General features: G+C 65.1%; 9 protein-coding genes across 9 annotated transcripts; 3 read left to right on the top strand and 6 right to left on the bottom strand.

Annotated features, from left to right (window-relative positions):
* Positions 1 to 2,857: 2,857 nt before the first annotated feature.
* Positions 2,858 to 4,419, top strand: CHLNCDRAFT_140584 (hypothetical protein; the record flags this gene model as incomplete). The annotated part of the gene is made up of 4 exons (XM_005850837.1): positions 2,858 to 2,985; positions 3,158 to 3,407; positions 3,588 to 3,955; positions 4,179 to 4,419. The coding sequence occupies 4 exons, from the start codon at positions 2,858 to 2,860 to the stop codon at positions 4,417 to 4,419; spliced, it is 987 nt and encodes a 328-aa protein (XP_005850899.1).
* An 88-nt stretch (positions 4,420 to 4,507) lies between these two features.
* On the bottom strand, positions 4,508 to 5,724 carry CHLNCDRAFT_140583 (hypothetical protein; the record flags this gene model as incomplete). Its single annotated transcript, XM_005850558.1, has 4 exons — positions 4,508 to 4,745; positions 4,927 to 5,067; positions 5,177 to 5,306; positions 5,550 to 5,724. The coding sequence occupies 4 exons, from the start codon at positions 5,722 to 5,724 to the stop codon at positions 4,508 to 4,510; spliced, it is 684 nt and encodes a 227-aa protein (XP_005850620.1).
* A 1,061-nt stretch (positions 5,725 to 6,785) lies between these two features.
* On the bottom strand, positions 6,786 to 10,459 carry CHLNCDRAFT_140581 (hypothetical protein; the record flags this gene model as incomplete). The annotated part of the gene is made up of 14 exons (XM_005850557.1): positions 6,786 to 6,945; positions 7,068 to 7,164; positions 7,285 to 7,466; positions 7,614 to 7,735; positions 7,894 to 8,118; positions 8,271 to 8,356; positions 8,564 to 8,705; positions 8,866 to 8,952; positions 9,104 to 9,200; positions 9,336 to 9,425; positions 9,567 to 9,664; positions 9,813 to 9,999; positions 10,131 to 10,241; positions 10,278 to 10,459. The coding sequence occupies 14 exons, from the start codon at positions 10,457 to 10,459 to the stop codon at positions 6,786 to 6,788; spliced, it is 1,866 nt and encodes a 621-aa protein (XP_005850619.1).
* Positions 10,460 to 10,672: 213 nt separating this feature from the next.
* CHLNCDRAFT_140580 (hypothetical protein) lies at positions 10,673 to 12,140 on the top strand (the record flags this gene model as incomplete). Its single annotated transcript, XM_005850836.1, has 7 exons — positions 10,673 to 10,694; positions 10,836 to 10,976; positions 11,066 to 11,200; positions 11,291 to 11,363; positions 11,515 to 11,610; positions 11,766 to 11,899; positions 12,019 to 12,140. The coding sequence occupies 7 exons, from the start codon at positions 10,673 to 10,675 to the stop codon at positions 12,138 to 12,140; spliced, it is 723 nt and encodes a 240-aa protein (XP_005850898.1).
* Positions 12,141 to 12,528: 388 nt separating this feature from the next.
* On the bottom strand, positions 12,529 to 14,290 carry CHLNCDRAFT_140579 (hypothetical protein; the record flags this gene model as incomplete). Its single annotated transcript, XM_005850556.1, has 6 exons — positions 12,529 to 12,546; positions 12,789 to 12,971; positions 13,180 to 13,504; positions 13,594 to 13,754; positions 13,891 to 13,970; positions 14,116 to 14,290. The coding sequence occupies 6 exons, from the start codon at positions 14,288 to 14,290 to the stop codon at positions 12,529 to 12,531; spliced, it is 942 nt and encodes a 313-aa protein (XP_005850618.1).
* Positions 14,291 to 14,905: 615 nt separating this feature from the next.
* Positions 14,906 to 17,512, bottom strand: CHLNCDRAFT_19454 (hypothetical protein; the record flags this gene model as incomplete). Its single annotated transcript, XM_005850555.1, has 9 exons — positions 14,906 to 15,214; positions 15,649 to 15,744; positions 15,899 to 16,024; positions 16,167 to 16,295; positions 16,434 to 16,539; positions 16,638 to 16,696; positions 16,824 to 16,934; positions 17,155 to 17,219; positions 17,359 to 17,512. Coding segments are annotated over 9 exons (1,155 nt in total), but the record flags the coding sequence as incomplete, so codon positions are not given.
* Positions 17,513 to 18,038: 526 nt separating this feature from the next.
* CHLNCDRAFT_50289 (hypothetical protein) lies at positions 18,039 to 19,040 on the top strand (the record flags this gene model as incomplete). The annotated part of the gene is made up of 5 exons (XM_005850835.1): positions 18,039 to 18,188; positions 18,280 to 18,334; positions 18,431 to 18,534; positions 18,772 to 18,821; positions 18,929 to 19,040. 5 exons carry the CDS (start codon positions 18,039 to 18,041, stop codon positions 19,038 to 19,040), a joined length of 471 nt encoding a protein of 156 aa, XP_005850897.1.
* A 354-nt stretch (positions 19,041 to 19,394) lies between these two features.
* CHLNCDRAFT_140576 (hypothetical protein) lies at positions 19,395 to 20,982 on the bottom strand (the record flags this gene model as incomplete). Its single annotated transcript, XM_005850554.1, has 7 exons — positions 19,395 to 19,673; positions 19,816 to 19,939; positions 20,080 to 20,144; positions 20,332 to 20,430; positions 20,540 to 20,565; positions 20,682 to 20,739; positions 20,908 to 20,982. The coding sequence occupies 7 exons, from the start codon at positions 20,980 to 20,982 to the stop codon at positions 19,395 to 19,397; spliced, it is 726 nt and encodes a 241-aa protein (XP_005850616.1).
* Positions 20,983 to 21,019: 37 nt separating this feature from the next.
* On the bottom strand, positions 21,020 to 26,868 carry CHLNCDRAFT_140575 (hypothetical protein; the record flags this gene model as incomplete). The annotated part of the gene is made up of 22 exons (XM_005850553.1): positions 21,020 to 21,030; positions 21,142 to 21,210; positions 21,369 to 21,492; positions 21,683 to 21,741; positions 21,903 to 22,015; positions 22,231 to 22,368; positions 22,523 to 22,632; positions 22,824 to 22,967; positions 23,134 to 23,239; positions 23,421 to 23,467; positions 23,652 to 23,723; positions 24,042 to 24,187; positions 24,360 to 24,419; positions 24,500 to 24,668; positions 24,839 to 24,951; positions 25,075 to 25,138; positions 25,292 to 25,353; positions 25,561 to 25,765; positions 25,880 to 26,029; positions 26,208 to 26,339; positions 26,517 to 26,679; positions 26,813 to 26,868. 22 exons carry the CDS (start codon positions 26,866 to 26,868, stop codon positions 21,020 to 21,022), a joined length of 2,313 nt encoding a protein of 770 aa, XP_005850615.1.
* Positions 26,869 to 26,941: the final 73 nt, after the last annotated feature.

The following is a 26,941-nucleotide window of genomic DNA, read 5'->3' as shown; positions in this document are numbered from 1 at the left end:
CCCGCTCTGTAATTTTCCCCCGACGGGGGGGGTACCCCCCCCCCCCCCCCTGCATCCATTGCCCTGATTGCTCAACACTTGTTTTGAGGGCTCAGCCGTTGCTGTCCTCGCCGCGCTGCTCTCCCTCTGCCCTGTACTGATCCTGCCTGAATGCAACTGAATTTACAAGGATGTAACTGTTCAAGATCCTTGGAGATTGCAACAGAGGCCCAACCCCTACACACCTGTGCAACAGAAAAATAGCAGCACACACTCTACCCACAAAGAAAGCTTCAAGAGAACCTGGGGAAAGCACATTCAAAGGGCAAGCAGCAAAGGAGGCGCCTGCCAGGAAGCCGGGGCACAGGAAGGCGAGCAGACAGGGCACAAGGCAGGACGCCACCTTCGCGGTCGAGTGGGTTTCGGTTAAACGAGCGGTGCAGATAGCTTCCAGGGCTCAAAAGGCGGGTGGCTCGGGCCACAAGCGGTCGCTGCTCGACCGGTAACCAAAGTCAAATGCGAGGGAGGGCTTGCGCTGCATCGCTCCCACCACCGCGCGGAAGGATGCCTCGCTGCAGTGGGCACCCGCGGTGCTCATGGCCAGGCGGCTCACTGAGGGGTGCTCCGCCACCCAGCGCAATATGGCAGTCTGCGTTAAGACAGACGCACCAAACAGACTGCGGACATCCACTCGTTCCAGAGCCACGGCACCAGACAGGACTCCCAAGTTGGCCGCCAACACTTGTGGCGGCAGCGCCACCTCGCGCAGGCTGTTCAGCCAGGCACCACGAGGCAGCACCTGGCTCTCATTCTCCGTCCCCTCCACCCCAAAGCGCTGCAGCCGGCTGAGGGCCCCCAGTGCAGCAGGGGCCACACCAGGCATGCCCTTGAGTACCAGCTGAGTGAGGTGCTGCAGCGGTGGCAATGCTGCCTCCAGCGCGGCAGTCTTCTCCTCATCGGTGCCGTGTGGTGTTCTGTCCAAAACTAGAGTGTCCAGCTGGGTCAGCTCTGAGAGGGATGGCGGCAGCTGCACACACAGGAGCAGCCAGGTGTGCATGACCAGGCCGGTGGCGCATATGTGGGACACACTGGGCTTAACTCAAATGCATTGGGGAACGTTGGGGCGAGGCTGTCTCACCTGCCTACATCTCTCCATCTCCAAGCGCTGCAGCGCCGTCAGTCCAGCCATACTGGGAAACACATAGATGCCATATATCTTCAGGTGCAGGCTTTTTAGATGGGTTAACCTGCCCAGCTGCACGGGACGTGGCATGGGATGCGCTCCGTGAGCTAGTGAGTCAGCGCCAATAGCACAAGGCAGGTGCATTCTTGAGCTGGCTAACCTGTTGGCTCAGGCAGTCAATGCTGCCCTGGAGGAACAGGCGGGTCAGGCGTGGCGGGAGGCGGCACATGGGCTGCATCTTCAGCGCAGGTGCATCCAGCCGCAGGTCCTGCAGGCTGAGCATCCCCTGCATCCCAGCACCCATCATGATATAGCCGCCCAGGTCGCAGTTGATGTGCAGGCGCCTCACGCTGCTCAGCATGACGCCCCAGAGTTGGTGGGGCGGCAGGAAGGTTGGGACAGGAACATTGAGGTCGAAGGCCAGGTCCAGCAGCTGGGCATTGGTGTTGAGGGCTGGCAGGGCAAGAAGTAGCTCCTCCAGGGCTGTGTCGTGGGAGGAGTTGTATTCGCCCAATCCCTGCATGTCAAATCCTGTGACGACGCGCAGGCGCTCCACGCGGCCCACGGCATGCTTCGTCAGCCATGCCACTATGGAGCGGGCACGCTTCACCATATCGTGACCTGGCAGCTGGAACTCCAGCGTGCTCAGCAGCCGCTCGTGGCGGCTCAGCCTCAGCCAGTGCTTGCTCACCAGCGCCACCGAGCGGTGCCTGCACCCGGAGACTCGCCAGGTAGGCATGGGGGCAAGCATGCAAAGGTGTGGGAGGGCCGGGAGCTGAAGTGCCCGGCTGGGCCAGGGAGCAGCCTCACCGGTCCTCGAGCGGCACGCCTTCCAGCAACTTAAGGAGCAGCCCCTCTTGAAGGTCTCCCAAGGAGGCGGCGCTGCGGGAGGCAAAGCCCTCCATGGTGCAGGCGCCTGCATGAAAAGGATGGGCAGTGTGCGAGGGGTGCCGACCAACCCAGCCGCGGAGGCGAGCAGACGCGTCGCGGGCCGCCTGCCGCTGGCAGTGTCCCGGGCCGCTGGCATGTCTGCTGGCATGGCCCTAGCCGGCTGAGTCCACTGGCTCACCTGTGGTGCGAGGGCACGCGAGACGCCAAGGACCAAAGGAGGAGAGTGTCGGGGCGTCCGAGGGCAGGCAAACCGGGGCGCAGTGGCAGGAGGTGGCTTGATCTCGAGGATCGGCCAAGGGCAATGTGCACTGTGATAAGGGCCGCCATGGAGCTCAGTCGTGGTGCCCAAGGTTGCTGACTGGTTGCTGACTGGACTCCTTATCCAATCTCACGTTCTCGCATGCTGAATGCTTGATCGTCTTTTGCACAATGCAGTGCTCCATGGCTGTCGCCTCAGGGACCGGCCTGACTCCCGCATTGCTGCCCCGATCTATGCAGCGACGCAATGGCAGCAGGAAACATGAGGTCAGCACTCGATCTCAGCATCTGCAGACCAGCAGGCCCTCAGCAATACCCCCGCCACAACCCGCCCACCGCCGCCTTGCACCCCACCAAGAGCGGCGGCAGCACCGCCACCAGCGGCATGGTCCCCAGACACAGGCCGCTCCATCCCTCGCCAGCTGCGGCCCCCTGCTTCAGGAGGGCTGGCCACTGTGGACGGCCTTCGCCGCCTGCGCAGCTCTGGGCCAGGTGGTGGAACGACGCACGCCGCTTGGAGCGGTGCTCAGTGCGCCTCTGGTGTCTATGCTGCTGGCGCTGGCCGCGGCCGCGACTGGGCTCCTGCCCACTGCCAGCAGTGCGGCGGATGCTATATGGACCTACTTAATGCCGCTCTCAGCTTCTCTCATTCTTCTGGAGGGCGACCTCTCACAGTAAGCGCATGGCGTGCCACAGAGGGAATGTGGTGCCCCACACCCGCCCTGGCTCCAACAGCAGCCCTGCCACAGCTCCCGTCGGGCGGCCTCTTGTCAGCACCGGCTTGGTCCCTGATTCTCCTGTGCATCAAGCCGCCCTGGCCTTCTACCGCCTGCCCTCACCCCGCAGGCTGCTGAGCAGCGCGGGGCCCACCCTGGTGGCGTTTGTGATTGGTGCCATCGGAACCGTGGTGGGAACCACGGTGGCCTTTTGGCTGGTGGGCCCACGCCTCGGCCCAGACGGCTACAAGGTGGCGGCATCGCTGTGCGCTTCCTACATAGGCGGCTCAGTGAATTTCGCCGCCGTGAGCCAGGCGGTGGGCCTCGCCCCGGGGCCGGTGCTGGCTGGGGCAATGACGGCCGACAATTGCGTCATGGCGGTGAGACGGAGGGATGAAGGGTGCTGCGTAATGGCTGTGCGGCGTGTGTGGTTGGAATGGGCGCTGGGGCACGTGGCAGCAGGGAGATCGGTGATGGACATGCACCATGCCACAAATGGACCGGCTGCCCCTAACTGCCCCATGCTCGGCTGCCCATGCACTCGCCCTGCATCCGTGCAGCTGTACATCGCCACAATCATGTCCATCCCAGCCGAGGGCAAGAAGCCAGCAGCTGCGCAGCACGGCAGCGCGTCAGGCCCCGGCGGCAGTATCCCGACACCAGTGACTGGCGAGAGCCTGGCACTGTCGATGGCCGCAGCAGCGCTGGCCTGCACCCTGGGCAACCACCTTGCGGCAGCAGCCGGAGTGGCGAGCAGCGGGCTCGCTGTGATGGCGGTGCTCTCCTCGGGCCTCGCCATGCTAGGATCCAGACTTGCAGCACAGTTCAGCCGGACCAAGCCGCAGGCAGACAGCGCAGCAGCGGCAGCAGCGGCGCAGTCGCCGCCTATCCATAGCAGCGAGCAGCCACCACAGCAGGGTGCAGCACCGTTTGCCGGGGCTGATGCATTGGGCGGCGCCCTCATGATGCTCTTCTTTGCCACAATCGGGGCAGCTGCGGGAAGTTTGCAGGCATTGCGCGGCTCAGGCTGGCTGGTTGTTTTCATCCTGCTACAGCTCAGGTGCAGACAGCTCGTGTACCTTGCTGTGTTTCCAAGTCCTGCTTAGACTGATGGTTCACGTGGCACGTTGATCACCTCCCCCTGCCTGCAGCATCCACCTGGGAATCTGCCTTGCTGGCGGCAGGCTGCTACGGCTGCCCATGAAAGCCGTGCTCATCGCATCCAACGCCAACGTGGGTGGCCCCGCCACGGCAGCTGCCATGGCTACCTCCAAGGGCTGGCAGGACATGATCCAGCCAGCCATGCTGACGGGCAGCTTGGGGTATGCGATCGCCAACGGGATCGGGCTCGCCATGGGGCAGTGGATGCACAGCTGGCATGTTTTTGTGTGAGGCACGAACAGAACACTGAAATTGAGCATCCACACCCAGAATGCGGTGCATCTGCAGAAACACGCGCATGAACACACATCCGCATTCCTCACTCCTCCGCCGCTGCCTTGGCAGCAGACGGCCGCTCGCCATATGCCGCATGCTGGTGCTTGGCCGACTCGTTTGGCAGCGCCACGCTTGGCGCAGCAGCCGGCACGCCCCCCATCTCGTGCATGACCTTCCTGAAGGCCACTTCGAATGCCTTCACGCTCTCAGCTCCCACCAGCTGCACCACCTTGCTGGCACCACAGCTGATCAGAAACGTGGGCACCGAGTGGATGTGTCGCCTGCAGTGCGGAGCAGCGGTGGGCACAGAGCATCAGCAGCAGGAGGGAATGGAATGCTGGGTGGGCATGCACGCTTGTTGGGACAGCAGCAGCCACCTGCCGTGCCACCATCATCCAAGCATCCCCGGAGAGAGCAGCATGGCCACAGCTGCCCAATGCTTCAAGCAGTGCCTGCCTGGACTTGACCTCCTGATCATCGCTGCGAACAGCCGCTGCCGCCTCAGGGCTGCCCAGCCAGGCCTCTACCTCCTCGGCGGGCAGGCCCAGCTCACGCGCCGCGCTGAGTAGCCCCTCTCGGCACAGGTTTTTGCCCTCCTCATAGCTGACACAACAGGCGAAGCGTGGCAGTTTGAGCTGCTTGTTATCATACCCACATGCATGGCAAATGCAGCAGTAGGCGCCACTTGGCACACCGGCTGCAGTGTGCTCACTTCTTGCGGAAGAGCAGGCCGCTGGCGGCGTGGCTGGCGCCGCGGCGATCCGCCAGCGCAATCAGCTCGTGGGCTCCGGCTGTGTTGGACCGCCAGCGCCAGTCGGCAAAAAATGCGCCATCCCACTTGCCTGTAACTCATTCGGGCGGATGTGTGCAGCAGGTACCGAGCCAGGCAACCCCATCAGGAAAATCACTTGCCTGAGTCGTGCAGGCGCTGGCGCAGGGCGTGTGCCGCTGAGCCATAGCGCCGCTGGTAGAAGCTCTGGATGTCCTCCCCTGCTCATCAGGTACTGTAGAGCAAGGTTTAGGCCACCACCGGCGGCTGGCGCTGAGCGGTGGCGCCACCTGATGCCCGCGGCGCGCTCACGCACCTCCCTCTGCAAACTGTGGGTCCAGCAAGAAGGCGTGCCAGCGGACATCGAAAGTCGCTGCCTCGCTCAAGTGTTCCATGGCTTGGGTGAGGCGGTTCCAGCCCACCCAGCACCAGGGGCAGGCCACATCGCTGTACACGTGCACCCTGACCTGGGGGCGCTCAGCAGTGGCCATGCTGCTCAAAAGGACAGCTGGGCGTGGGAGGGAAGGGCAGGAGGCAGCCAACCTTGGAGTCCAATGGCATCTAGTCAGCATGCCATCAGAGTTAGCAGTCAGGGTTCTCTCCTCTATGTTATAAACCAAACCCAAAGGCCAGCATGCTGTCGTTGCTGCAATCATCAGCTTCGCGGCTGCCAGCCCTCCTGCCCACCAACAGCTTTGGAAGGGCACCCCCTGCAGCTGCCGCTGCGGTGTCCTCCGGGCTGCAGGCCTGCTGGTATCGTGGGAGCCAGGGCACAGAGACGGTTCACGCGGGGGTGTGCGCCGCCACGGCGGCAGGCGCCACCACGTCTGGCAGCGCGGGGCAGGAGGAGGAACTGGGAGACCTCAGGCCTGACATGACTCTCACAGAGGAGGAAGATGACGAGGCAGAGCACTACAGGTGCGGAGAGAAGGCGCAGGGGCAGACAGCTCTCAATGCGCAAGCTGTTTGCTGAAGGTGCCAGACCAAAGCCTACCCCACCTGATGCGCCGTCTGCAGCATGCGCGCTCACGTGCACCGACGGCGGCTGCGCCTGCACCCGGAGCCACGCCTGGATGAGGAGGACACGCCGCCAGAGGAGGCGCCCGGTGGGTGGGCAGGTGCCAGCGGGACAAATGCCTGTGGATGCAGGAGGCCCGCCATCAGCCACAGCTTGATGTACCATCCTGCATGGCGGCAGCCGAGTGTGCCATGAATGCGCCACGGCAGCATAAGGCTGCGTCCCCGCCCTTGCAGGCGAGGAGGCGTACAAGGAGGCGGGCCCGCTGCTGCCGCCAGAGAGCGAGGAGGAGGATGTGGTGACGGATGAGGAGGAGGAGGCCAGGAAGTGAGCTGGCGCCTGTGGCCGACCAGGGCCACCCTTCGTGGGACGACAAGAGCAGGGAGCATTGCCAAACGATACTGCACCATGTGCAAGGGTCCATGCAAGGGGCTGCAGGTTCCACACTGCTTTACAGGCTCAATTGTGCACCGGCCACAACACCATGTAGGCAACGGCAGGCCGGCCACACGCCCTCTGCGCCCGGCCAGGCGCTCAGCGCCAGCCGCCAAACAGGCGGGACAAGGCCCCCGTCGCCGCGGGCTGCTGCTGCTTGGCGGGCAGGCGGTGTGTCAGGTCTGGCGCCTGGATGTAGTTGAGCGCGGTGTCCAGGAAGATGGGGCGGAAGGGCACGGTGCGCAGGGCGGGCGGCATCCTGCGGGCCGGGCCGGGGGAGGAGGGGGTTGGAGGGATTGAGGCCAACGGGTGCTGGGAGGGAGGCCGCGCCGGTGGGCACGTGTAGTGGCGCCCGAACACAGGGAAGCGCCTGTGCCGCACCTGCAGATGCGCGCCTGGCCCTTGCCGGGCCCCACGAAAGACTCCCAGGCATCCAGATCCTCCGCCAGGTACGCATCCTCCCGCCCACGCTTCCTGCCTGCAACACACAAGCGGGGGGAGGCTGGGCATGTGCAGTGTAGCACTCCACCGCATGGCTGCCTGGCCTGCAATCCCTGGCCCAGACAAATGATCCCAGGCAGCTGGGCGCCAGCCCCACCTGCTGCCGCCTCGCCCCCCAGGCTCATGCCCTCCAGCCCATCCTGCGCCGCCTCCTTCTCCCGCAGCTCCCCCGCCCGCAGCTCCGCCGCCGCCGCGGCGCCCCAGGCCGCCGCCTGCTGCGCCAGTGCCTCCAGCTGCTCCCCGGCAGCCACATCTGGCTTGCTGCAGTCCTCGTACTTGCTGCAGGCAGGAGGCCCACAAGAGTTGAGACACAGCCAAGCACTTGGGATAGCGATGGCGAGAGGAAAGCGGAGCTCCCAAGAGACACCTGTTGCCCGGTTGATCAGCGCTGCCTCACTGCCACGCCGCACCAGCAGGCGCACCCACCTGGCGGCCTGCTTGCAGCGGTCGGCGGCGCGGCCAAACAGGCCCGCCGCCTCCCGATACTTCTCCGCCGCCAGCATGCTGTGCGCCAGGTACAGGCAGCGGGCGGCCTGGTAGTGCGCTTGCTGCAGGCACGCGGGGGCAGGAGGGGCGTGGAACCAATGCCGTTTCCCCCCACACGTTTCCCCAACCCCTGCTGCTGGGGTGCTGCTCCACCCACGCATTCCCAACACGAGCGTGCGTCCAGTCCAGTGCGCGGAGCAAGGAAGACAAAACTCCCCACCTTGGCTGCGCAGTCGTCCATCAGCATCTCTCCCGCCGCCCCTCCCACGTGCGCTGCCAGCTCATTCAGCTCAGATGTGTTGGCCACCAGCAGCTCATACAGGCGCACCACATCCTCGGCGCGCGCGGGCCGCTCGCGCTCGCCTCGCTGGCGCTGCCCGCTGAGCTGGCGCCGCTGCGTGCGCGCAAACCGCGCCTCCGCGTCGCCGGCCAGGAACAGGTTGCGCTGCGAGGGGAGGGGCAGGTGCGGGGAGGCAGCGGGATAACGCAGGTCGGCCAGCCAGACACCGAGCGGCTAACGGGACAGGAGAGGTGTGAGGGCCGCAAAGCCCTGGTGCACAGCAAGCCCAGCAAGCCCCCCAACACACACCCACACACCTGTATCGTGCGCTCCAGCACCAGCCCCTGCACCGCGCGGTCCAGTGCCATCAGCTCCCCCCGCAGCTGCGCGCTGTCCGCGCCGCCTGCACGGGCAAGGCGCCAAGCAGCGCACAAGGCTATCAGCAGGCCGGCCCTGGCACTGCATGGGTGCCTGTGATCCTGCCACCGTGAACAGACCTGCCGCTGCACATGGGACGCCTCGATGTGGCCCTTTGCGCGTCCCGCCCCAGCCGAGCCTCCTGGCTCCAGCCGGCTGCTCAGCGCATCCCTCCACCGCCCTCCCTTCTCACCCTGGCCCAGCGCCAGCACCGACTTGATGGCCTGCCGCGCCTCGCCATAAGCGTTGATCATCCGATCATACAGAGACACACGCGCATCCACCTCGCCGCCGCCCTCCACCTCCATCGCTCCATCCAGCTCGCTCTGCAGCTCCTGCAGGCGCCAGGGCGCAGCGAGGAGGCAGAGGGAGAACAGTGATGGGTGAGGTGGTGGCAGCCATCCACACGGACAACGGAACACCATCTGCCAAGGCAAGCAGGCGGCGCCTTGCCTGCGCGGCATGCAGCGGGATGCGGATCTTTTCTTCCCGCACGGCATACGTCTCCCCCGCCCAGCTCAGCGACGATGTGGCAGCCGCCTTCTCCGCCTGTGCCTCTGCCGCCAGCGATGCAATCTTGGACTGCAGGCAACAAGGTGCAGGCAAGCGGATGTTCACGTATGTGCCGGACGGAGTGTTGTGGAGAAGACAGCAACATCTCAGTCCTATGCGAGAGCCATGAATGGCAGCCCAGGCCTCCACGCTGCTTGCGCAGCCAGCAGCCCCCGCTCACCTGCAGCTGATCCGTGCCGCTGCCGCCGATGAGCTCAAGCAGCTCGGCGGGGCTGGGCGCGGCGCCGCCCTTGCGGCTGATCTGGTACTGGCAGTACCTGCACGGCACAGCAGCCCACCAGGGCAAGTCGTGAGGCATTGCACTCAGCTAACAAGCCCTCTGGCCCCCTCCCTGCTGCCATCGACACCTGCCACCACGTCCCTCTGGCTGCCAGCCCGGCCCACTTCCCCACCTGACTGTGGGGTCCACTTGGTCCAAAAAGTGCTTGCACACGCCCTGCTGCTCAAAGCTGCCCACTTTAGCCAGCTCCTCAAACAGCTGCCTGCAGGCAGGCAGGCGATGCACGGTGTGGTCAGCACTGGGGCAGACCGACGGGGCCCGGATACGATGCCCATGTGCATGCGGCATGCCGCTGCCTGGACAGCCGACCAGACCAGGCCCAGCCACCCATCTGGCGCCGCACCTGGCCCGCAGGAAGCGCGCCAGTGCCCCCTCCCAGTCGCTCTCCTTCTCCAGCAGCACGCTGCCCGCCATCCACAGCGAGTAGGCCTCCGCCTCCAGCTGCGGGCGGGGCACGGCAGGCGGTGTGGACATGCTCCGACGGAGGGCAGATGAGCAACCGCCGCAGGTCTGGCAACCACTGTCGGCGCGAGGCCAGACCGCTCAGCGTCAGCCTGCCTCGCAGCAGGTAGGCCGCCCCCTGTCGCACCTGCGTGCGCGCGTCGCAGCGCTGCGCGGCGAGGGCCACCAGGTCGGCGGCGTGGCGCGCCGCCTTGGCCAGGCGGCGGATGAGGTGCTGGCGCTTCTGGGGCACCATGTCCTGCTCCAGCTGGCTCTTCAAATCCATGGCATACGCCCAGGCCCGCTCCGCCTGCACCAGCGGGATGTGCAGGTGCCTGCAGGCGGCGCAAGAGGAGAGGAGCGGAGAAGGTGAGCGGCAGCGGCAGCGGCGGGCGAGCGCGCCGGCCCAGCCCCTCCCTCCCAATCGGCATGCCTGCCATGGCTACTGCAGCGTCCCATACGGCACCTGACATCCTTGATTGCTTCCGGCTCGAGCTTCTTCTTCTGATAGCGGCCCCTGCCGTGCAGAAACTTGACGCCTTTGTACACCCGCCTCAGTCTTCTGCTGCAGTATTGCCTGCGGCACATGGGGCGGCGCTGGAGGTGAGCGCACGTCGCTGGAGTGATGGTGCCGGGAGGGCGTGCATCGATGGCAGCTTGCCTGTAGCGTTGGTAGTCGGAGTGCTTCAGGCCGTGCAGCCCCTGGCCATCCTTGACGATTTGCAACACCGGCAGGGACAGCACCGGCAGCTCTGGCACCTCTGGCTGCGAGGTGGAGGCCTGGTCGACCTCCATGGCGATGGTTGGCTTCTGGGTGAGGGCGATCCAATCCTGGGGGTCGTCGGGGCAGAGCCGGGTGTGGCGGTACTTGGGGCGGTACAATTTGTGAGAATTTGCACGAGTTAGATCATCCCGCCACTGCAACACTCTCCCCATTTCCTCTACATGCTGCTGAGGGCTGCCGTTGCCGGTAGACCTTCTTTCGGGGGTTCGCGAGCTCTGGCAAACATGTCGCGGGCCTCAGTGAACGGTGGGTGCGCATGGGTCGTTGGCAGGGCAATGCTATTTGCATTGAGATCACGACGGGCAGGAAGGGTGTGGCCATTGCGCTGCACTGGAACAGGGGCTGGCGGCGGAAAAAGGTCCTGCCCGCCTTGACCGCTCCCTGCAGTGACCGTGTACAGCGATCTGGCGTGCCCGTGGTGCTATGTGGGTCTTCGGCGGCTTGACAAAGCGCTGGCGGGGATGCCCGAGGTGTCGGCAACAAAGGAGTGGCATGCGTTTCTGCTGGATTGGAATGCCCCTGCTGGCGGTGAGTGCTGCTCGCAGGCGTGCTTTCCTATGCTCCCTCTGGGTGAGGCATCACCTGGCTCATGTTGCTGGTGCGTGAATGCGTCGCAGGCCAGCCCATCGAGGAGGCGCTCCGCAAGAAGTTTGGGCCGCAAGCGGAGGCCATCTTGCAACGAGTCGCCACGTCGGGGCGGGCAGACGGCGCGACATTTGCGAATTGGAAATGGCGGGCCAACACGGTCAAGGGTGCGCTGTTGCGCTGCCAGTCATCATCACCAGCTTCACTGGCATGCACGCTGTTCCCCTGACAGGCGCTTGAATCGCCGCCTGCTGCAGGGCACATGCTGGTGGCGCTGGCCAGGAAGCATGGCAGGAGCCACGAGGCCAACGAGCTGCTGTTCCAGAAAAGGTGGGTGTGGCGATTGGCATGGGCACGTAGGTAGCCTGTGGAGCAGCAGCCACCAACCGCGCGCCACTGTGCAGCTGGCAGGACATGGGCAGGAACTGGCACCATGACCTGCTGCTCGCTATGCCCTGTTTCTTCTCACGACTGCATGCAGCTACGAGACCGGTGACAACATCTCCGACGCCGCCACGCTGCTGGATGTGGGGCGCCAGCTGGGGCTGCCAGAGGAAGAGCTGCAGGCGGCGTTTGGGTGAGCGCTGACAGGCAAAGACCCTGGGCAAGCTGCACAGCGACACCCATGCACGGTGGTTGCTGAGCAACATCTGAGCTGCAGGGCACATGTTCTGGCATGCTGACCAAGCAGTCCTGACCAAGCTGTGGTGCTGGCCAAGCTGTCCTGTGCAGGGGAGACGAGATGGATGGGGAGCTGCTTAGGGAGGTGCAGAGGGACGACAGCGTGGCCAAGGGGCAGCTGCGCGTCACTGGCGTGCCCTTCTTCCTCATTTCTAGCGGCGACAGCAAGACCTATGCGCTGTCAGGTGCCTGGCATCATGTGGCGTCAGCCCCTCGCTCCCTCACTGCTTGTACAACTTCCCTTGGCCATGGTGCTTAGTGGATTGGCGACTCACGTGCTTGCACGCACGCCGTCATGCTGCAGGGGCGCAGCCGCCCGAGGCGTTCCAGGAGGCGGTGCAGATGGCACTCAAGGAAGCGGGCAGCAGTGCTGGTGGCGGCAGCAGCGGTGAGGGTGGCGCATGCACAGGCGAAGGCTGCACCTGAGCACTGAAACCCACTGTTGCTACCTCCACAGCATACTATACTTGCAGTTGTTCCCCTGCTGCTTCTCTCCTTGTAACGATGGCATGCGATTGCTCCATCACATGTATCTGTACACAAGTGCAAGCATCTGTATAGAATGGGCTAGCAGCACATTGTTGTCTGGCCTTGGAATCAGATGCATCCCATTGCAGATGCCTGGTCAACCATGCTTTTCTTGCGGCTTCTTCTTCTCGCGACTGGTGTCTGGCTTTGGGGCTTCTCCTGCGATGCACCAGCTGCTACTGCTGGCGCTGGCTGCCCCGAGCTGTCAGGCCCTTGCAAGCGCGGCCGCTTCTGCTGCTCGGCTGCGTCCCTGCCATTCCGCTGAGCTGCCCTGGGAGCTAAAGTGCTACTTGGCGCAGTGCCTCTGTGACCGGACGGCTGTGCTCCTTGCTGCGCTTCCTGCTGCGCTTCCTGCTGCGCAGCCTCCTGCTGCGCTTCCTGCTGTGCTTCCTGCTGCGCTTGCGGCTGCGCCCGCTCGCTCGCTGCCTGCTGCGGTGCGCTGCTTGCTGTGGGCCCCGGTTCGGCGGGTAACAGGCCGGCGCTGGCGCCCTTGCCACCCCCAGCATCTTTGCTGGCGCCGGCGTTGGCAGGCTTGGTGTCCCCCACCAGTGCCGACAGCTTGATGATGGTACGGGCGTGGCTGCCCACATTGCGGACGTTGATGGTGCTGCTGTAGGGCAGGAAGGCAGACAGCTGCACCAGGCGCTGCCGCGTCTGGGCCAGCTTGCGCTCCAGCGTGCTGCGGCACAGCGGCAGGCTGGCGCTGACGTGGTCCAGGCTCAGCGAGACCTGCGGGGGGTATTGGTGGGTTGGGGTGGGTTGGGAGAGGTGGGTTGGGTGAGATGCGAGGTGAGGCCTTCAACTTGCAACCTGCTGCTTGCATGGGCCCCACTCTCGCCGCCCAGTCCAGTGCGCGGCCCCTCCACCACCTCCATCACGACGCCCTGCACACCAAAGCACACAAAACACGTGCCCAAACACACTCGGCCACACGCACCGTGTTCATCTCTGCCGCCAGCACCAGTGCGGCGCCAACGCATCCCAGCGGGAACTGGCGCTGGTTGAGCTGGCGGTGCATCCAGTCCAGCAGCATGCCCGCATCCCGCTGCACCGCTGCCACCGTGCCCGCAGCCAGCGCGCCCCGAGCCACCGCCTCTGCCGTCACGCGGTCCACCGAGCGCGGCAGCAGGTCGGCTGGCAGCAGCAGCGGCGGCTGGAGGTCCAGCAGGCGGCACAGGGCGCAGTAGTAGTGGCCCAGGGTGTGCACATCGATCTGGACGGACCCTGACAGGTCGGCCAGCGTCAGCGGCAGCTTGTTGAGCCTGCACGGATGCGGCAGAGTGAGGTGAATGCAGCCTGCAAAACAACGCCACGCCACCCGCAGGCATCCTCCAGCCAACACAAAGCACACCTGCAGGCCGCGTAGGTGGCTGCCGCTGCCAAGTGATCCCGCCGCCAGTTGCCCAGGCAGTGCGGCACAGCCCGCCCCGCCACGTGCAGCGCTTGGTCCACCACCGGCGGCTGCAGGCGCAGGAGTGCCGCAAACTCCCGCACCCGAGCCTTGAGCCTGGCCTGCGGGTGTGGAGGTACGGGGCAGAGCAGGTCAAGGGAGGGCAGAGTAGTGGGCACATGACGGAGAGCGGGTGCAGCATTTGGGCATCGTCCGGATGAAACCTCCCTGAAAGCAGCAGAGGAGTGGGCCGCTCACCTCCCCGACGCCGCGCTTGCTGCGCTGGATGGACAGCCCCGGGCCGCTGGCCTGCAGCGCATGCGCTGCGGCTCGCTCGCCTGCAGGCAACCAGCAGGAAAGATTGGAAGCGCCTGAGTGGGGACCCCCGCAAGCGTGCCGGCACCGAGTGCAGCACCCCCTGCCGCAATCTGCCCGAGCTTGCCATGAGCATGCAAAGGCCCCAAGAGCGCCTGAGAGCCTCACCCGTGTCCTCTGCTCCCACAAACACGCCCTGGGGCGCGCCTCGGTTGTCCCAGGCGGTGGCATGCACCAGCTGCTCGTCTGCCACCACCCAGCCGCACGCCGCGCAGGCAGACACGCCTTCCACCTCCTCAAACTCCACAGCACCCTCCCCACACTTGGGGCACGCCCCGTCCATGGCGCCAGCCGCCGCACCCCAGGGACGAGGTGCTTAGGCTTGTTGACAACAGGTGGGCGACGAGCGCTAAAGCAAATGGGCGGGCAGCGGTGGTGGTGGCGCCGGCTGGCAACGCGGCGGTGGCGCCGGCCCTAGGAAGACGGTTTTCTTTTTCCCGCTTGTACACAGGCTGGGTACGAGGGAGGTGCGGGCAAGCGAGGCGATAGAGGCGGCCCGATCGCCCAGGCAGGTTGGTGCCGCCTCTCCCCTGCAAGAATGACCCGCTAGCAAGCTGTGGAAACTGGCTGCAGCACGCCGCGGCTCCCTTTGACAGAGCTGAGTGCTGTGCTGTCCCGCCCGCCAGGGCGCCGACTTGGCCTGTGTGCTTCTCCGTGCTTTTAGCAGCAATAAGGACGTGGCCTTAAAAGAGATTGCGGTGCCTGTCACAAAACCTATTCCTGCTCTTCATCCGCTGCTGGCTCTTCGTCCTCCCAGCCCTCCTCCTCGTCGCTGCCGCCGCCGTCGCCGCGCCACTCGTCGCCCCCTTCATTAGGCGCCTCCCCCTCCTGCTCCCGCTGCAGCTGTGCCGCAAAGGCCCGCATCAGCGAGGCCTGCCACACATCCATCACCATCAGCTCAGACACCTGCGAGGCGGGCGGAGCCACGTCCCAACACACGCCAGAGTAGTCGGTTTGCCGCCCAGAGAAGAATCAGGGCGGCTTGACCGAGAACCGGAAGCGAACAACAGCAAACAAGGCAAGCCGGACAGCAGGCCCCCACCCCGCCCCCACACACCTGGCCGTCGTAGATGCCAGCCTGCACCGCCGCGCCCGCCGCCACCGCCAGGTCTGGATCGACCACAAACTCGGCAGGGTCCAGCCCCGTCATGTTGCGCACAAAGCGGCGGATGGCGGGCATGCGCGTGGCGCCGCCCACCAGCAGCACCTGCGGGGAGGCAGGGGGGGACCAGGGGCAGGCAGGTGGGAACACAGGTGGGGACTGAAGGTGGCAATGGGCTGCGATCAGCTGCTCCAGTCACAACCATTGCCGAAGATGTTAGCGTGCCTAGCTGCCACCCCACTGACCTTGCCAACCGGCATGCGGCGCTTGGGCCGGATCTGCACGCCGCTGGCTGCCAGCTCCACCGCCGCCTCGCCGCGCTTGCTCTGCCGCCGCCCGGCGCCGCCCTTGGTGCCTCCCTTCTTGACAGACTTCACCGCATCCTCATACTCCTTCACCACAGTGCCCAGGTCCACCCCAGCCTGTTGAGAGGGTGCAAAAGGGGAGGGGGGAAACTAAGCTCAGGGTGGGTGCAGGGGAAGCCGCCCTGAGAATGTGGCAGGGAGCCCAGGGAAGGACGCTGCAGCTGCTGCAGCAACGGTAGCAGGCACTGTCAGCACACCCACCTGCCAGCAGGCCTGGTCCAGCGGCAGCCGCGCCCGCCGGAACAGGTCAATGGTGAGGCTCTCAAACATCTGCGGGCAGGCGGGCAGGCAGGCGGGCCAGGTGTCACGACTATCCTCACCCAGGACAGCTCGCTGCAACCCCGGCGGGGCAATCCAATGACGCAGTGGGTTTTCCCTGCCGCAGGTAGACTGGGAGCTGCCAGCTGCCGGCCGTGCACCGCACCTGCCGCGTCAGGACGGCCTCGATGCCGCCGCCCACCGGCATGCGCACCACCACCCGCTCCTCGCTGCTCAGCTTGATCTTGGCTGCCTCAGCAACTGCACGCAGGTTGGCCACCAGGCGAGGGTCCTGCACCGGCGGCAGGCAGAACGACCGCGGCTGTGGATAAGTGTATAGCAGAGCAGGCCTGCCCTGGACAGGCGCCCCTGCCAGACGGCATGCATGTGCCCAGCCTCCAGCACACAGCCCAGCCAGCCGGCCTGGCCCTCACCCTCACGTCCACCCGTGCGGGCTTGAGGTGGGAGTCCACCAGCCACTGCATGATGGCAGCATCCCAGTCGTCGCCCCCCAGGCTGGCATCGCCGCCAGTGGACAGCACCTCAATCACGCCGCCGCCCACCTGCACCGGCGCAATGTCAGTGGGCCGTGTGCTGGTGCAGGCCAAAGCAGCGGAAGTGTCACCTCCGTGCTGCCTCCCCACCACCACCACCACCAAGCGCAGCGAGGCATCCTGCAGCAGCACAAGGCCTTGGCTCACCTCCAGCAGGCTGACGTCAAATGTGCCTCCCCCCAGGTCAAACACCAGCACAGTCTGGTCCTCCTGAGCATCCAGGCCGTACGCCAGCGCCGCCGCCACCGGCTCCCTGCAGCAGCCAGGTAATAGAGCCGTGTGATCAGTGCTTCTTGAGCTGTTCGAGGCGCCACACCAGCCTGGCCAGCACCATGAGGCCAGGGCAATCACCTGATGATGCGCACGGTGTCCAGCCCCGCTATTCTGCCAGCGGTGACGGTGGCCTCCCGCTGCAGGCAGGCAACAGGAAGGGGCAGGGGCACTCGATCAGCTTGCTGGCCCTGGGCGAGCCACAAGACCCAGCAGGAAGCCAGGGCGCCTTGCCAGCCCACCAAGCCAGGGGCCTCCCCAGCACACCTGTGCATCCGTGAAGTATGCTGGCACAGATATGACGGCTTTGCTGACGGGCCGCCCGCTGAACTCTTCCGCCGCAGCCACGAGCTTGGCCAAGACGTAGCCAGACACCTCCTCAGGATACAGCCGCCCGCCTGCGGGAGCCACGCCAGGGATGGGAGGCATGGAGGGCAGCTACCGAATGGAGATTACATGCTGACTGCTCCTGAGCATGCGGTCCTCCCCGGCGCACACCTGCACCGCCGCCGTCATCGCTCGCTGCTGCCGCCGTGCTGCTGCTATCCGCCAGGTTAGGGCACTCCAGCACCACAAAGCCATCCTCGTCTGCGCCGACGCCATATGCCAGCTGCCGCACATCCTGCTCCACATCCTCGTACTCCTTGCCAATCAGCCGCTTCACTGCAGCGGCGGCAGCACGCATGCACGCAGCCAAGTGAGGCAAGGCAGCGCAGGGCTTCCCTGCTGCCTGAGGCATGGTGTGGTTGGTGCACATACATGGGAGCAGGCAGGCCCACGGCCGCTCACAAGGCCACCCCACCTGAGTGGAATGTGTTCTTGGGGTTGAGGGCCGCCTGCCGCTTGGCTGCAGCGCCCACCAGCACGCTGCCGTCGGCGCCAAAGGCCACCACAGATGGCGTCGTCAGGGCGCCCTCCTGGTTTGGGATGGGCACCGGCTCGCCACCTTCCAACAGCTGCAAGGGAGGAGCATGCCAGCATTAGCGAATGTGCTGTGCCATGTACCCTGCACCGGCGTAGAGTACATGGCGACCCGTACCGCTGCTGCTGAGTTGGTGGTGCCCAAGTCGATGCCCAGCACGCAGCCGGGAGCGTCCTCTGCCGTGCCGGCGCCTGCCGCCGCCGCCGCTGCCGCTGCCGCTGTCCGGCGCGTATGTCGGGGCCTCTGCTGGGCATTCCGCAGCCTGCAGTGTGTTCCGGCTTCTCGTCTGCTTTGCGTGCAGGCGCCGCCGCTACCAGTTCCCCTTGCTGCCACACTCCCGCAGTGCATGGCCCTCATCTGGCAGCGGGCCTGGTGTAATTTGCTGATCCCGCTGTGTAGGCCGCAATCAATATGCGATCGAGCCCCAGGTCCGCCTTCGGCTTGGCCAAGCTTGGCCACGCCGACGTGGCTGGAGACAGCACACTGGCCCACCACACAGCTCGCTTATCCCGCCAATCAAGAGAGCTTCTTCTGGCACTGAAATTGTGGGTCTGACAGTCATGGCGCCCAAGCGCAAGAGCACCGACAAAACTGCAGCACCTGAACCGGCTGCAAAGAAGGGCAAAGCGAAGTCAGGGACGCTGGCGGTTGGCGATACTGTGCCATCATCCCTGTTGCTGCGCGAAGACGACACAGAGGTTCAGCTGCTGGTGAGACCGTCGCCACCGCCACCGCGCCGACACGCCTGACCGCCCGCAATGCAGCCGCTGTGTGACCCACCGTGCATTTCATGGCTTGCAGGATCTGGTGAAGGACAAAGGCATCGTCGTCTTTATGTACCCGCGTGCCAACACGGGTAGGTTTGTTGTCTGAACTGCACGCATGCCAATCTGTAGATGCTAGCTGGCAACCGTCTGCTTGGCCCTGCCCTCAACGGCCCATGTACGTGCAGGCGGGTGCACCAAGCAGGCATGCGGGTTCCGGGACAGGGTTGAAGAGTTCACTGCTGCGGGATTTGATGTCTACGGCATGAGTTTCGATAAACCAAAGTCGCAGGTGCCTCCTCGACTCCAGTGCGATGCGCAGCTCCCAGCCAAGCAGTCTGTAGATCCTTTTTGTTGCATGTCTGCATGCAGAGCAACTGGAAGACTAAGTACGAGCTGCCATACCACCTGCTGACGGATGCGGAGGGCGAGGCATGTTGTTTGCATGAGATGTTGTGCCTGGCTTCACAGACCGATAGCTTTGAAAGGTTGAACGGACTTCTGACCAACATGCTCATCACTGGTGCAGCTGCTCAAGGCGTTTGGAGCTCTCAAGGCCGCCAAGTCCATTCTGCGCAGGTGACAGGGGGGTAGAGATTTGGCTTTTTTGCAGTATTGGTGCAGTTGCCTTGTGGGACAACCAGGCGCGGTTTGTGCTGATTGCATGGATTCCCTCCCTCCCTCAGCCATGTGGTCATCGCCAAGGGTGGCAAGCTGCTGGACATCAAGAACGGCATCAGCCCAGGGGACAGCTATGCCGAGGCCGCCGACTTCTGCGCCAAGCACAAGCAGAAGTGAGCAGGGCATTGCGAGACAGCTGACTTGCGGCATTCAGTTTGAGTACTTTCTGCGCCGTTACTGGTACTTTCAGATTCGCCAGCACAATATGATTCGTCAATCATTCTTCCGGCCAGCGTTGACCGCGGCCGACGGTGCCAGACTTACATTAGAAGCTCTAACAAGCGAGCTGCTTTGTTGTTGCGACACATTGCAAAGCAACGGAATCAGATGTATGATAAGCAATCGAAACAGGGGTACTATAGATGCAAATTCATGGATCTAGCTGCCGCTCAAACACTGTGTTTTTCTTGTGTTCCGTGATGCTGCGTCCTGGTGATACAGCTGCAGGCTGGCCCAGGCGCCGCAGCATGCTCAGGTCATGCTGCGGACGGGGCCGCCACGCAAGCCACCAGGTCCTGCCACCGCCGCCTGGGCAGCCCGCCCCGCCACATTGCCCAGCGCCGCGCTGATCTGCTGCGCCGCCGCCTCCTGCCCCGCCGCCTTGAGCGCCGCCGCCGCCAGCAGCAGCCAGTCGCGCCGCTCGGCGGCGTCTGCCTCGTGCGGCGGCGCATTCACGGCAGTGCCCAGCAGAGTGTAGCCGGCCTCGAAGCGCAGCGCCTGCGCCTTTGCCTCCTCCTGGTCCTCGTCCAGCTGCAGGCAGCCGCAGGCAAGCGGGAGGGGATTGAAAAGGTAGGGGGAAGCCACACCTTGCCTACAGACTGTAAGCACCGAGCAGCAGCACCAGAGCGAGCCATAGCCGCCGCTCGTGCGGCTCCACCAGGCGCCGCCGCACCTCGGCCGCCGCCTGCAGCTTGGCCTGCGCCTGGCACGCCTGCGCGCGGCTGCTGTTGCCCGCCTTGCGGAAGCAGGTGGCCGCGGCATCAAAGTTTGCCGTACGCACCATGGTCTGGGCACGCCTGGGGCACAACAGTGTGGCATGCGTGTGGCAGGTGTCAGCAACCGCGTCAGCAGCACAGTTAGAGGGCGCCCACGGTATCCAGCTGGGCAGCACCCATGGTATCTGGCTGGGCTGGCGGGGCCCTTCCAGGTTCTTCACCTGATCCAGTCTGCGGGCGTGCTCTTGCTCTTGGACAGCCCCAGCTGGTGCAGGTCCTTGCCCTCCTGTGGGCAGGCAGGAAAGGGGCAGGGGCAGGCCAGCGGGAGGAGTTGATTGCTATTGCCAGGGGGAAGGCCAACAAATGCACTGGCAGGCACACACACACACAGACCAAAACCACCATCGCTGCCAACGACAACACCAACAACCTCTCCTGCCAACGCCTTCCCACGCTGCCCTCTGCCCCCTCACCTCCAGCTTCAGCTGCCCGGTGACCACTCGGGCCAGACCCAGTCGGGCCAGGTAGTAATAGAATGGGGCATGGGCCTGGGGGCTTGAGTCGAAGAACACCTGGCAGGGAGGAAAGAAGAACGAGTTAGACGAGGGGAGGCCGGTGTGCCGGTGAGTGTGTGGGTGAGGCGGCATCCAACAAGAGCACAGCAGTCACCGAAAAACTCACCACAGCGTTCTTGGCGCGCGTCACCGCTGCATCACCGATAGGAGGAGGGAGACGGGGTGTGAGGCCAGGGCATTGACAGCTTGGTGCCAGCACTCAAGACCCACCCCCCTGCCATCACGCTCCTGCTTGCCCCATCGCCCACCTGTGTACAGGTGCTTCAGCTCCTCGCACAGCAGCTTGTGCTGGGTCTCATCAAAGTTCTGCACCAGGGGGGCACAAAGCTGCCATGGGGCGCAGTGCAGCGACACCACCAGAAACCGGCACGTACCAGCCAGGCTGTGGTCTGGCCACCCACCCGCCAAGCGCACATGAGCTTCTATCATGCGCACCCACGCCTGCCATTTTGCGGGCTGGGAGTGGGGCCTCACCAGCACATCCAGGCGCGCGCCCGAGAACCCCAGCTCCGAGGCCGACACAGGCGCCAGAGGCTTGCCAAAGGGCATCGCCTCGGGGCCCCCTTTCTTCTCCTTCTCCTCGAGTTCAGCAAGGTACTGCAAGGCAGGAAAGTGCAGAGCAAAGGAAGGGCAGCAGGCGTGAAGTGGTGCACGCCGAGGCAGCTGCACAGGTTGAGTGGGCAGGCTGTGGGCGCCCGGCTGCTGCACGCGCCTGCAGCAGGATGCGCCACTCCTCCTTGCAGGGGCTGTCGGCGAAGAAGTTGAGGATGAAGACGTCTGCAGAGGCAGGCGGCCGGAAGCCGAGGGGGCAGGGTGGAATGAGGAGATGAGATCCTCAAGGCAGATGGTAGCCTACTATCTATGCTGACCACGAGGCAGGGCAAACGTCAGGGCCGCCTGAGCCGCCGGCCCCTCCCCAGGGCCCTGGCCCGCACCGTTGAACTCCAGCCCCTTGGCCTGTGGGATGGTCATCACAACGGCGTCGATCTTGGCCAGGAAGTGGGGCACGGGGGAGGCCAGCGTGCGGCGCAGCACCACCTGGTTGGCCCCAAACTCGGTCTGCTCGGTTCCAGGGAGGGGCAGGGAGGGGGCACACACAACAGGCAGCACAGGTGAGGTGAAGGGAGAGTGAGGCGGGTGAGGGCGGGACAGGGAGAGGTTGGGAGGCGAGAGGGGCGCGGGCCGCGGCCCACCAGAGCAGCCTGCATGCTGCCTGAAGCCAAGGCCGACGCTGGCACCGCCTCCCCACCTTCCAGGCCTCGTTTGCGTCGCCGCCCGACAGCAGCATGGCCACGTTGCCAGGCGTGGCTGCGGGCAGCAGCAGCGGCAGGTGGGGAGCCTGCACACCAGGGCAGGACGGAGTTTGGGCATGAATGCCTAGTTGGGGGTGTGAGGCCACCAGCAACCGCTTACATGCCCTACTGAAAACAGCCCAAAGATCTGACCCGTGCTCTACCCCAAGCCCCAACAATCCCAGCTCCTCGCCTCGAGGAAGGCCTGCTCCGGCTTGAGGTCGTCAATCTGCTCTGAGAAGAAGCGGCGCAGCAGCTGCACCACCGAGGCCGCCACATCCAGCACGCCGCTGCAGCAAGGGTGCCCGCGTGGGTGGGCAATGCACGCGGTGTGGTGTTGGTGAGCTTGGGATGCTGGACAGGGGTTGGTGTCATATCACCAGACGAACATCGCAATTCCAATTCCCGCCTCCTCATTACAGCCCCAGGTCCCCTCCCTCATTCAACAGCACACCCACACCCGACCCGCAAATCCCTGCTGTACCCCTCCAGCCAGCGGCCCCACCTGTGTGTGCGGTAGTTGACTTCCAGCGGCACTATGTCCGGCATCTGCACCGCCGCCTCGTCCCACCCCTTGCCCGCCGACGCCGCCAGCTGCGCCTCGCGCTGCGCCTGGTAAAATAGCTGCTTGACGTCGGTGAACCTGCAGCCATGTGTGTGTACGATACCCAACAGGGAGGGACACCGTTGATTGATTGCAGTTTTAAAGGCCAGGGGGCGGCAGGGAATTGTAGGCGTGAGGAGGGAGCATCGGCGTTGCCGCCCAGGGCCGAGCCCCACGTGGCGGCGTGCCGAACCTGAAGCCGATGCCGCGGGCGATGGTCTGGCACGTGTCCCCGAACAGGGCGATCCCGTTTGGATCTGACACCACGCGCAGGCTCAGCAACAGCTCGGCTTGGGTGAAGTCCTGCGGGCGGGGAGAGAGGCGCGGCAGCGCGACGGATGGCGGGTTGCGGGTGGTTTGGTTACACAAGAAAAACGACTGGATGGGATAGTGCGAGGTGCGCAAGGGGCCTGGAGTTGTGTCAGCCTTTAGCTGCCAGACAGCCGCATGTTACCGCTGCCAGGTGGCACATATGGGCAGGCGGGTCAACGTACCTGCACCTCATCGCAGTACAGCTCGTGGATGGGCTCCCCGCGATACCCCTCCTCCCTCAGCCTGCGGTGGATCCAGGCCACCACATCCGCGGCATCGTACAGAAAGTGTGTGACGTGGCCCTCTGTCAGCCCACGCTTCTTCTCCTGTGGACACGCAGAGTGGGAGCGGAGGCAAGGAGGGAGGGGGCTGAGATAAGGCAAGGAGGCCGCAGACTGCACGGAGGTCGGCATGCTGCCCCCGAAAAGACAACCTGTGTTGCTTGCAACCAAGCTGTGCCGCGGCTGCCCCGCCTGCGCCCCCCGTAACCACCTGCTCGTAGGCGGTGGACAGCTGGTAGATGAGGCGGCGGCTCTCCGGGCCAAAGTTGGGCGCCTGCTTGCGCCCAATGTCGCTGAGGTACTCGTCCTCGGTCAGCCTGGGGGGGAGGGAGGGAGGCGGTGTGTGTGTGTGTGTGTGTAGGTGGGGTGGGGTGTGGAGGGGGTTATGGGCTACTGTGGTGTGTTTTGGTGTGGTGTGGGTTTAAGCATGTACCCAACACATGTCTAATGCACGCGTTGCTGGCTGGAGGTCCCCACCTGCCCTGCCCACCCACCCACCTGCCGCTGCCCTCCACCGCCTGTTTGGTGCCCTTGATGTAAGAGACCTGCAGGGCGTGAGGATGTGGAGCGGCTGGGTGAAGGAAGCAAGTGTAGGAACACAGCTCGTCAACTTGGTTTGCTTCCAGCCATAAAACAAATTGGCAGCCCCACCACACATACGCATTCGCTCATGCCACCACATCCAGTGCACACACACACACACACGCCACCGTCCCACCCAGCACTCACAATCTCCTGCCAGGCCAGGCTGGCGTCGAAGTCCACCTTCTGCCCGGGGCGCAGGCGGCGGAACATGGAGCTCTGCGCAGGCGGGCGGGCCGGGAGAGGGGTGCGGCTGGGCGATGGGTCGTGGGCGTGCGGCTGGGGAGCAAAGCCGGGTGAGGAGTCAGGGTTGTTGTTGGTTGCTGCACCGTCTGTGGTTGGCCATCGCAGCACAGCAAGCCACACCATCTCCTGGGCGTGGGGCCAGCTGTGCTGGCAATGGCCATCCACAGACGATCCAGCAACCACAACACAACCGTGTCCGTGAAAAGGCCGGGCCGCTGCTGGAGTGTTTGCTGGGACCGCCATTGGCCATCGCAGCACAACAGGCAACATCTGCTGCCCACCCCGCCCCACCTGGAACAAGGAGAATGTGACCCTGATGCGGGCGCCCTCCTCCACGCCGCCGGCTGGCTCAGCCCCGCTCCCCCCCTCGCCAGCCGCCGCCCCAGCATGCGCCAGGTCCACAAGCACTGACATGCCGTCGTCGTCATCCTGAGCCTCTGCAGGGCGTTGCGAAGAGGGCATCGGAGAGAGGGCACGAGGGCATGATTGTCAAAGGGACAGCAGGCGGGCCGGATGGCTATCGGTAGGGCAACCCGTTGCAGCAGTGTGAAGTGGGACGGGTAGGCAGCAGGGTGCCTAGAACCACACCACACCACACCACAGCCGCACCAGATGCGTAGAAGAAGCTGCCGTCGGCACGGCGCTTGAAGAAGGGCTGGCGCAGTGTGCCTGCAGTGGCAGCAGCGGTGCGGGCACTTCAGTGCGCGCCATCAACAGGCTGTGAGGCAGCCACACGGCAGCCGCCCTACCGTCCAGCATGTGCAGGTACTGCTTGGCGGAGAGGAACAGCGGCCAGGCCTCCTCGGGCAGCCCCTTGAAAGAGTGGTAGGGGCGTGCTGCGGCTGCGGCGTATGCGGCGGCGCGGTCTGGAGTCACCGCCGGCAGCCCGCTCCTCAGCCGCACAAACGCCTTGGCCACCTGTACGGCGGCACCTCAGGAGGGGAAGAAGGTGAGGGGAGCAAGCTGTGCCTGGCAGTCCTGCAGCTATGCCAGAGAAACAGCAGGGCCCCTGAGAAAAAGCAGGGCCTGCTCAAGGGTCGCACAGCAACCCCATCCTGGCTTCCCACTGCTCCCCCACAGCCGCACACCTGCTCCTTGAGCGTGGCCGACACTGTGACAAAGACCTGGTGCAGCGGCTGGCCGTCCTCAAAGCTGCGCCGCCAGCGGTCAAACATGCGGAACAGCGCCACCGTGGTCTTGCCTGCACGATTGTGTCACAACACTCGGCATGCACGCACTGGCTGTTGACAGGCCGGTGCAGAGCGCGCAGCAGGGCATGCAAACAAAAGCAATCGAAAGCAACTGCCCCTGCCACACCACCCACCCGTGCCGCTGCGGCCCAGCAGGATCAGCGACTGAGGCGGGTACGGCATGCGCTCCACCACGTCCTGCGCAGCGCAGGGGGCACGCCGGTGCCAAGCAGCTGGGACAGGGGCGCCTAATTGTGCGGCAGCTATGGTGCTGCGACACGCGGGCGGCAGATTGCAATGCGGCGGCCGCGCAGGGTGCATGCACGTAGCGCTGCTGCCACCGCCCCTCACCGCCTCTGCGGGGGACAGCCGGAAGCGAAAGTCCACATCTGTCTGGCCCTCATTTGTCATTACTGCAGGGGGGGCCAGGGGCAGGGGCAGAGGCAGGTGGGGCGTGTGGGAAGGAAGCAAAGAAGGCACGCAGGCAGGGCCAGGCAGGTGGGCCCAGCGGTTGAGGCTGCTCCTGCCTGTCCTGGGCCACCCGAGCCGGGTGCGGTGGAAGCTTGCTGGCTCCGTGCCCTAGCACCCGTCCTTCCTCGGCCCCCAGCTAGCCTGCTCACCAGAGTGAAGCATGGCATCCTCCAGCGGGTGGAACTTCAGCACGGTGTAGCTGTCGGCTTCTGTGGAGGCGGGAGGGAAGTAGCGGCGGCGCAGCACCCCCTTGCCGCCCCCCGCCGCTGCCTCGGCAGCAATGGCGGCTGCCGCCGTGGCCGCCGCGGCTCGATCCACCTCCCGGCTGCGGTAGTCGGCCGGTAGCCGAACCTCCTGCAACGGCAACGAAAGAAGGCTTGATAGCAAGTCCATCAGTACATGGCAGCTAACAGTACAGGGGTGCACGAGGGAACTCTGCTGGCCTTTTTCCCAATGCCAGCCAGGCACCTGCACCCCGTTGCCGCCGCCGTTGCCGCTGCCGCCGCCGCCTCGGTGCGCCTCCAGCAGCAGCTGCCGCCGCGCCGACTGGCCCTTGCGGTAGGAGGCGGCGATGAGGTCCAGCGCCTCGCTTGCCCGCCCCTCATCCAGAGACACAAACTGCACGCGCCGGTTGTGTGTGGTGGCGGTGGTGGGATGGGGGCGAGGTAGTTAGCTGTGTGTGTGCGCGCGCGCGCGCACATGGGTGTGCGGGTCACCTCAACCTGGCTGAAGCTGGCCGAGTCCCAAGCGCACTCCCCATCCTTCCCGGCACCAGGCACCCACCCCAGGCACCCACCCAGATGCGGATGACATCGTGGTACTGCATGTGCCGCTGGCCGTGGGCGTCCACCATGCTGCGCCGCACATCCACCTCGGGAGCCACCTCAAAGATGAGGCTGGCGGAGCGGGGCAGCTGCGCCAGGTAGACCTGCGGCAGGGGAGATTGGCAGGTGGTGTGTTGGTGTGTGAGTACAGGCAGGTGGTGTGTTGGCGAGGAGTACTGGCCGTGTGTGTGTGTAGGGGAAGGGGAGCGGGCATGTGGGGGTGGGGCAAGCACGCCCCAGGAACCATCTGTGGCAGGAGGAGCAAGGCACGGCGAGTGCACGCCCCGCCTGCAGGGCAGCAGCGGCGGGTGGCAGGCGGCAGCCCCTGCCTCTATGTTGCCAAAGTCGCCCGCGGCGCTGCCGCTCATCTTGCGGATGGTCTTGGAAGGGTCTGGGTCGAAGCGCCCCTCTCCTATGCGCAGCAGCAGCTGAAGCACGAGCCGCCTGTGGGCCAAGCAAAAGGGGAGAAGCAAAGAAGCGGATGGGAGGTCCCGAGACCAACCAATGCAGCCAACCCAACACACCAGCCCGGCTGCCTCTCGAACCAAACAACCATACCCACACGCAAGGCACTCACCTGTGCCGTGCCTCCATACCCATCCACTCTGCCCAGGCGTCGCGGTGGATGTCCATCTCCCAGGGCAGCTCACTGCGGTGTGTGTGGGGGGGGGCCATAGCGTGGGGTGGGACGAGGCAGGGGAAACGG

Source organism: Chlorella variabilis (assembly GCF_000147415.1).
Source record: "Chlorella variabilis unplaced genomic scaffold CHLNCscaffold_3, whole genome shotgun sequence".
NCBI lineage: Eukaryota > Viridiplantae > Chlorophyta > Trebouxiophyceae > Chlorellales > Chlorellaceae > Chlorella > Chlorella variabilis.
This window is presented reverse-complemented; position numbering and strand designations above follow the sequence as displayed.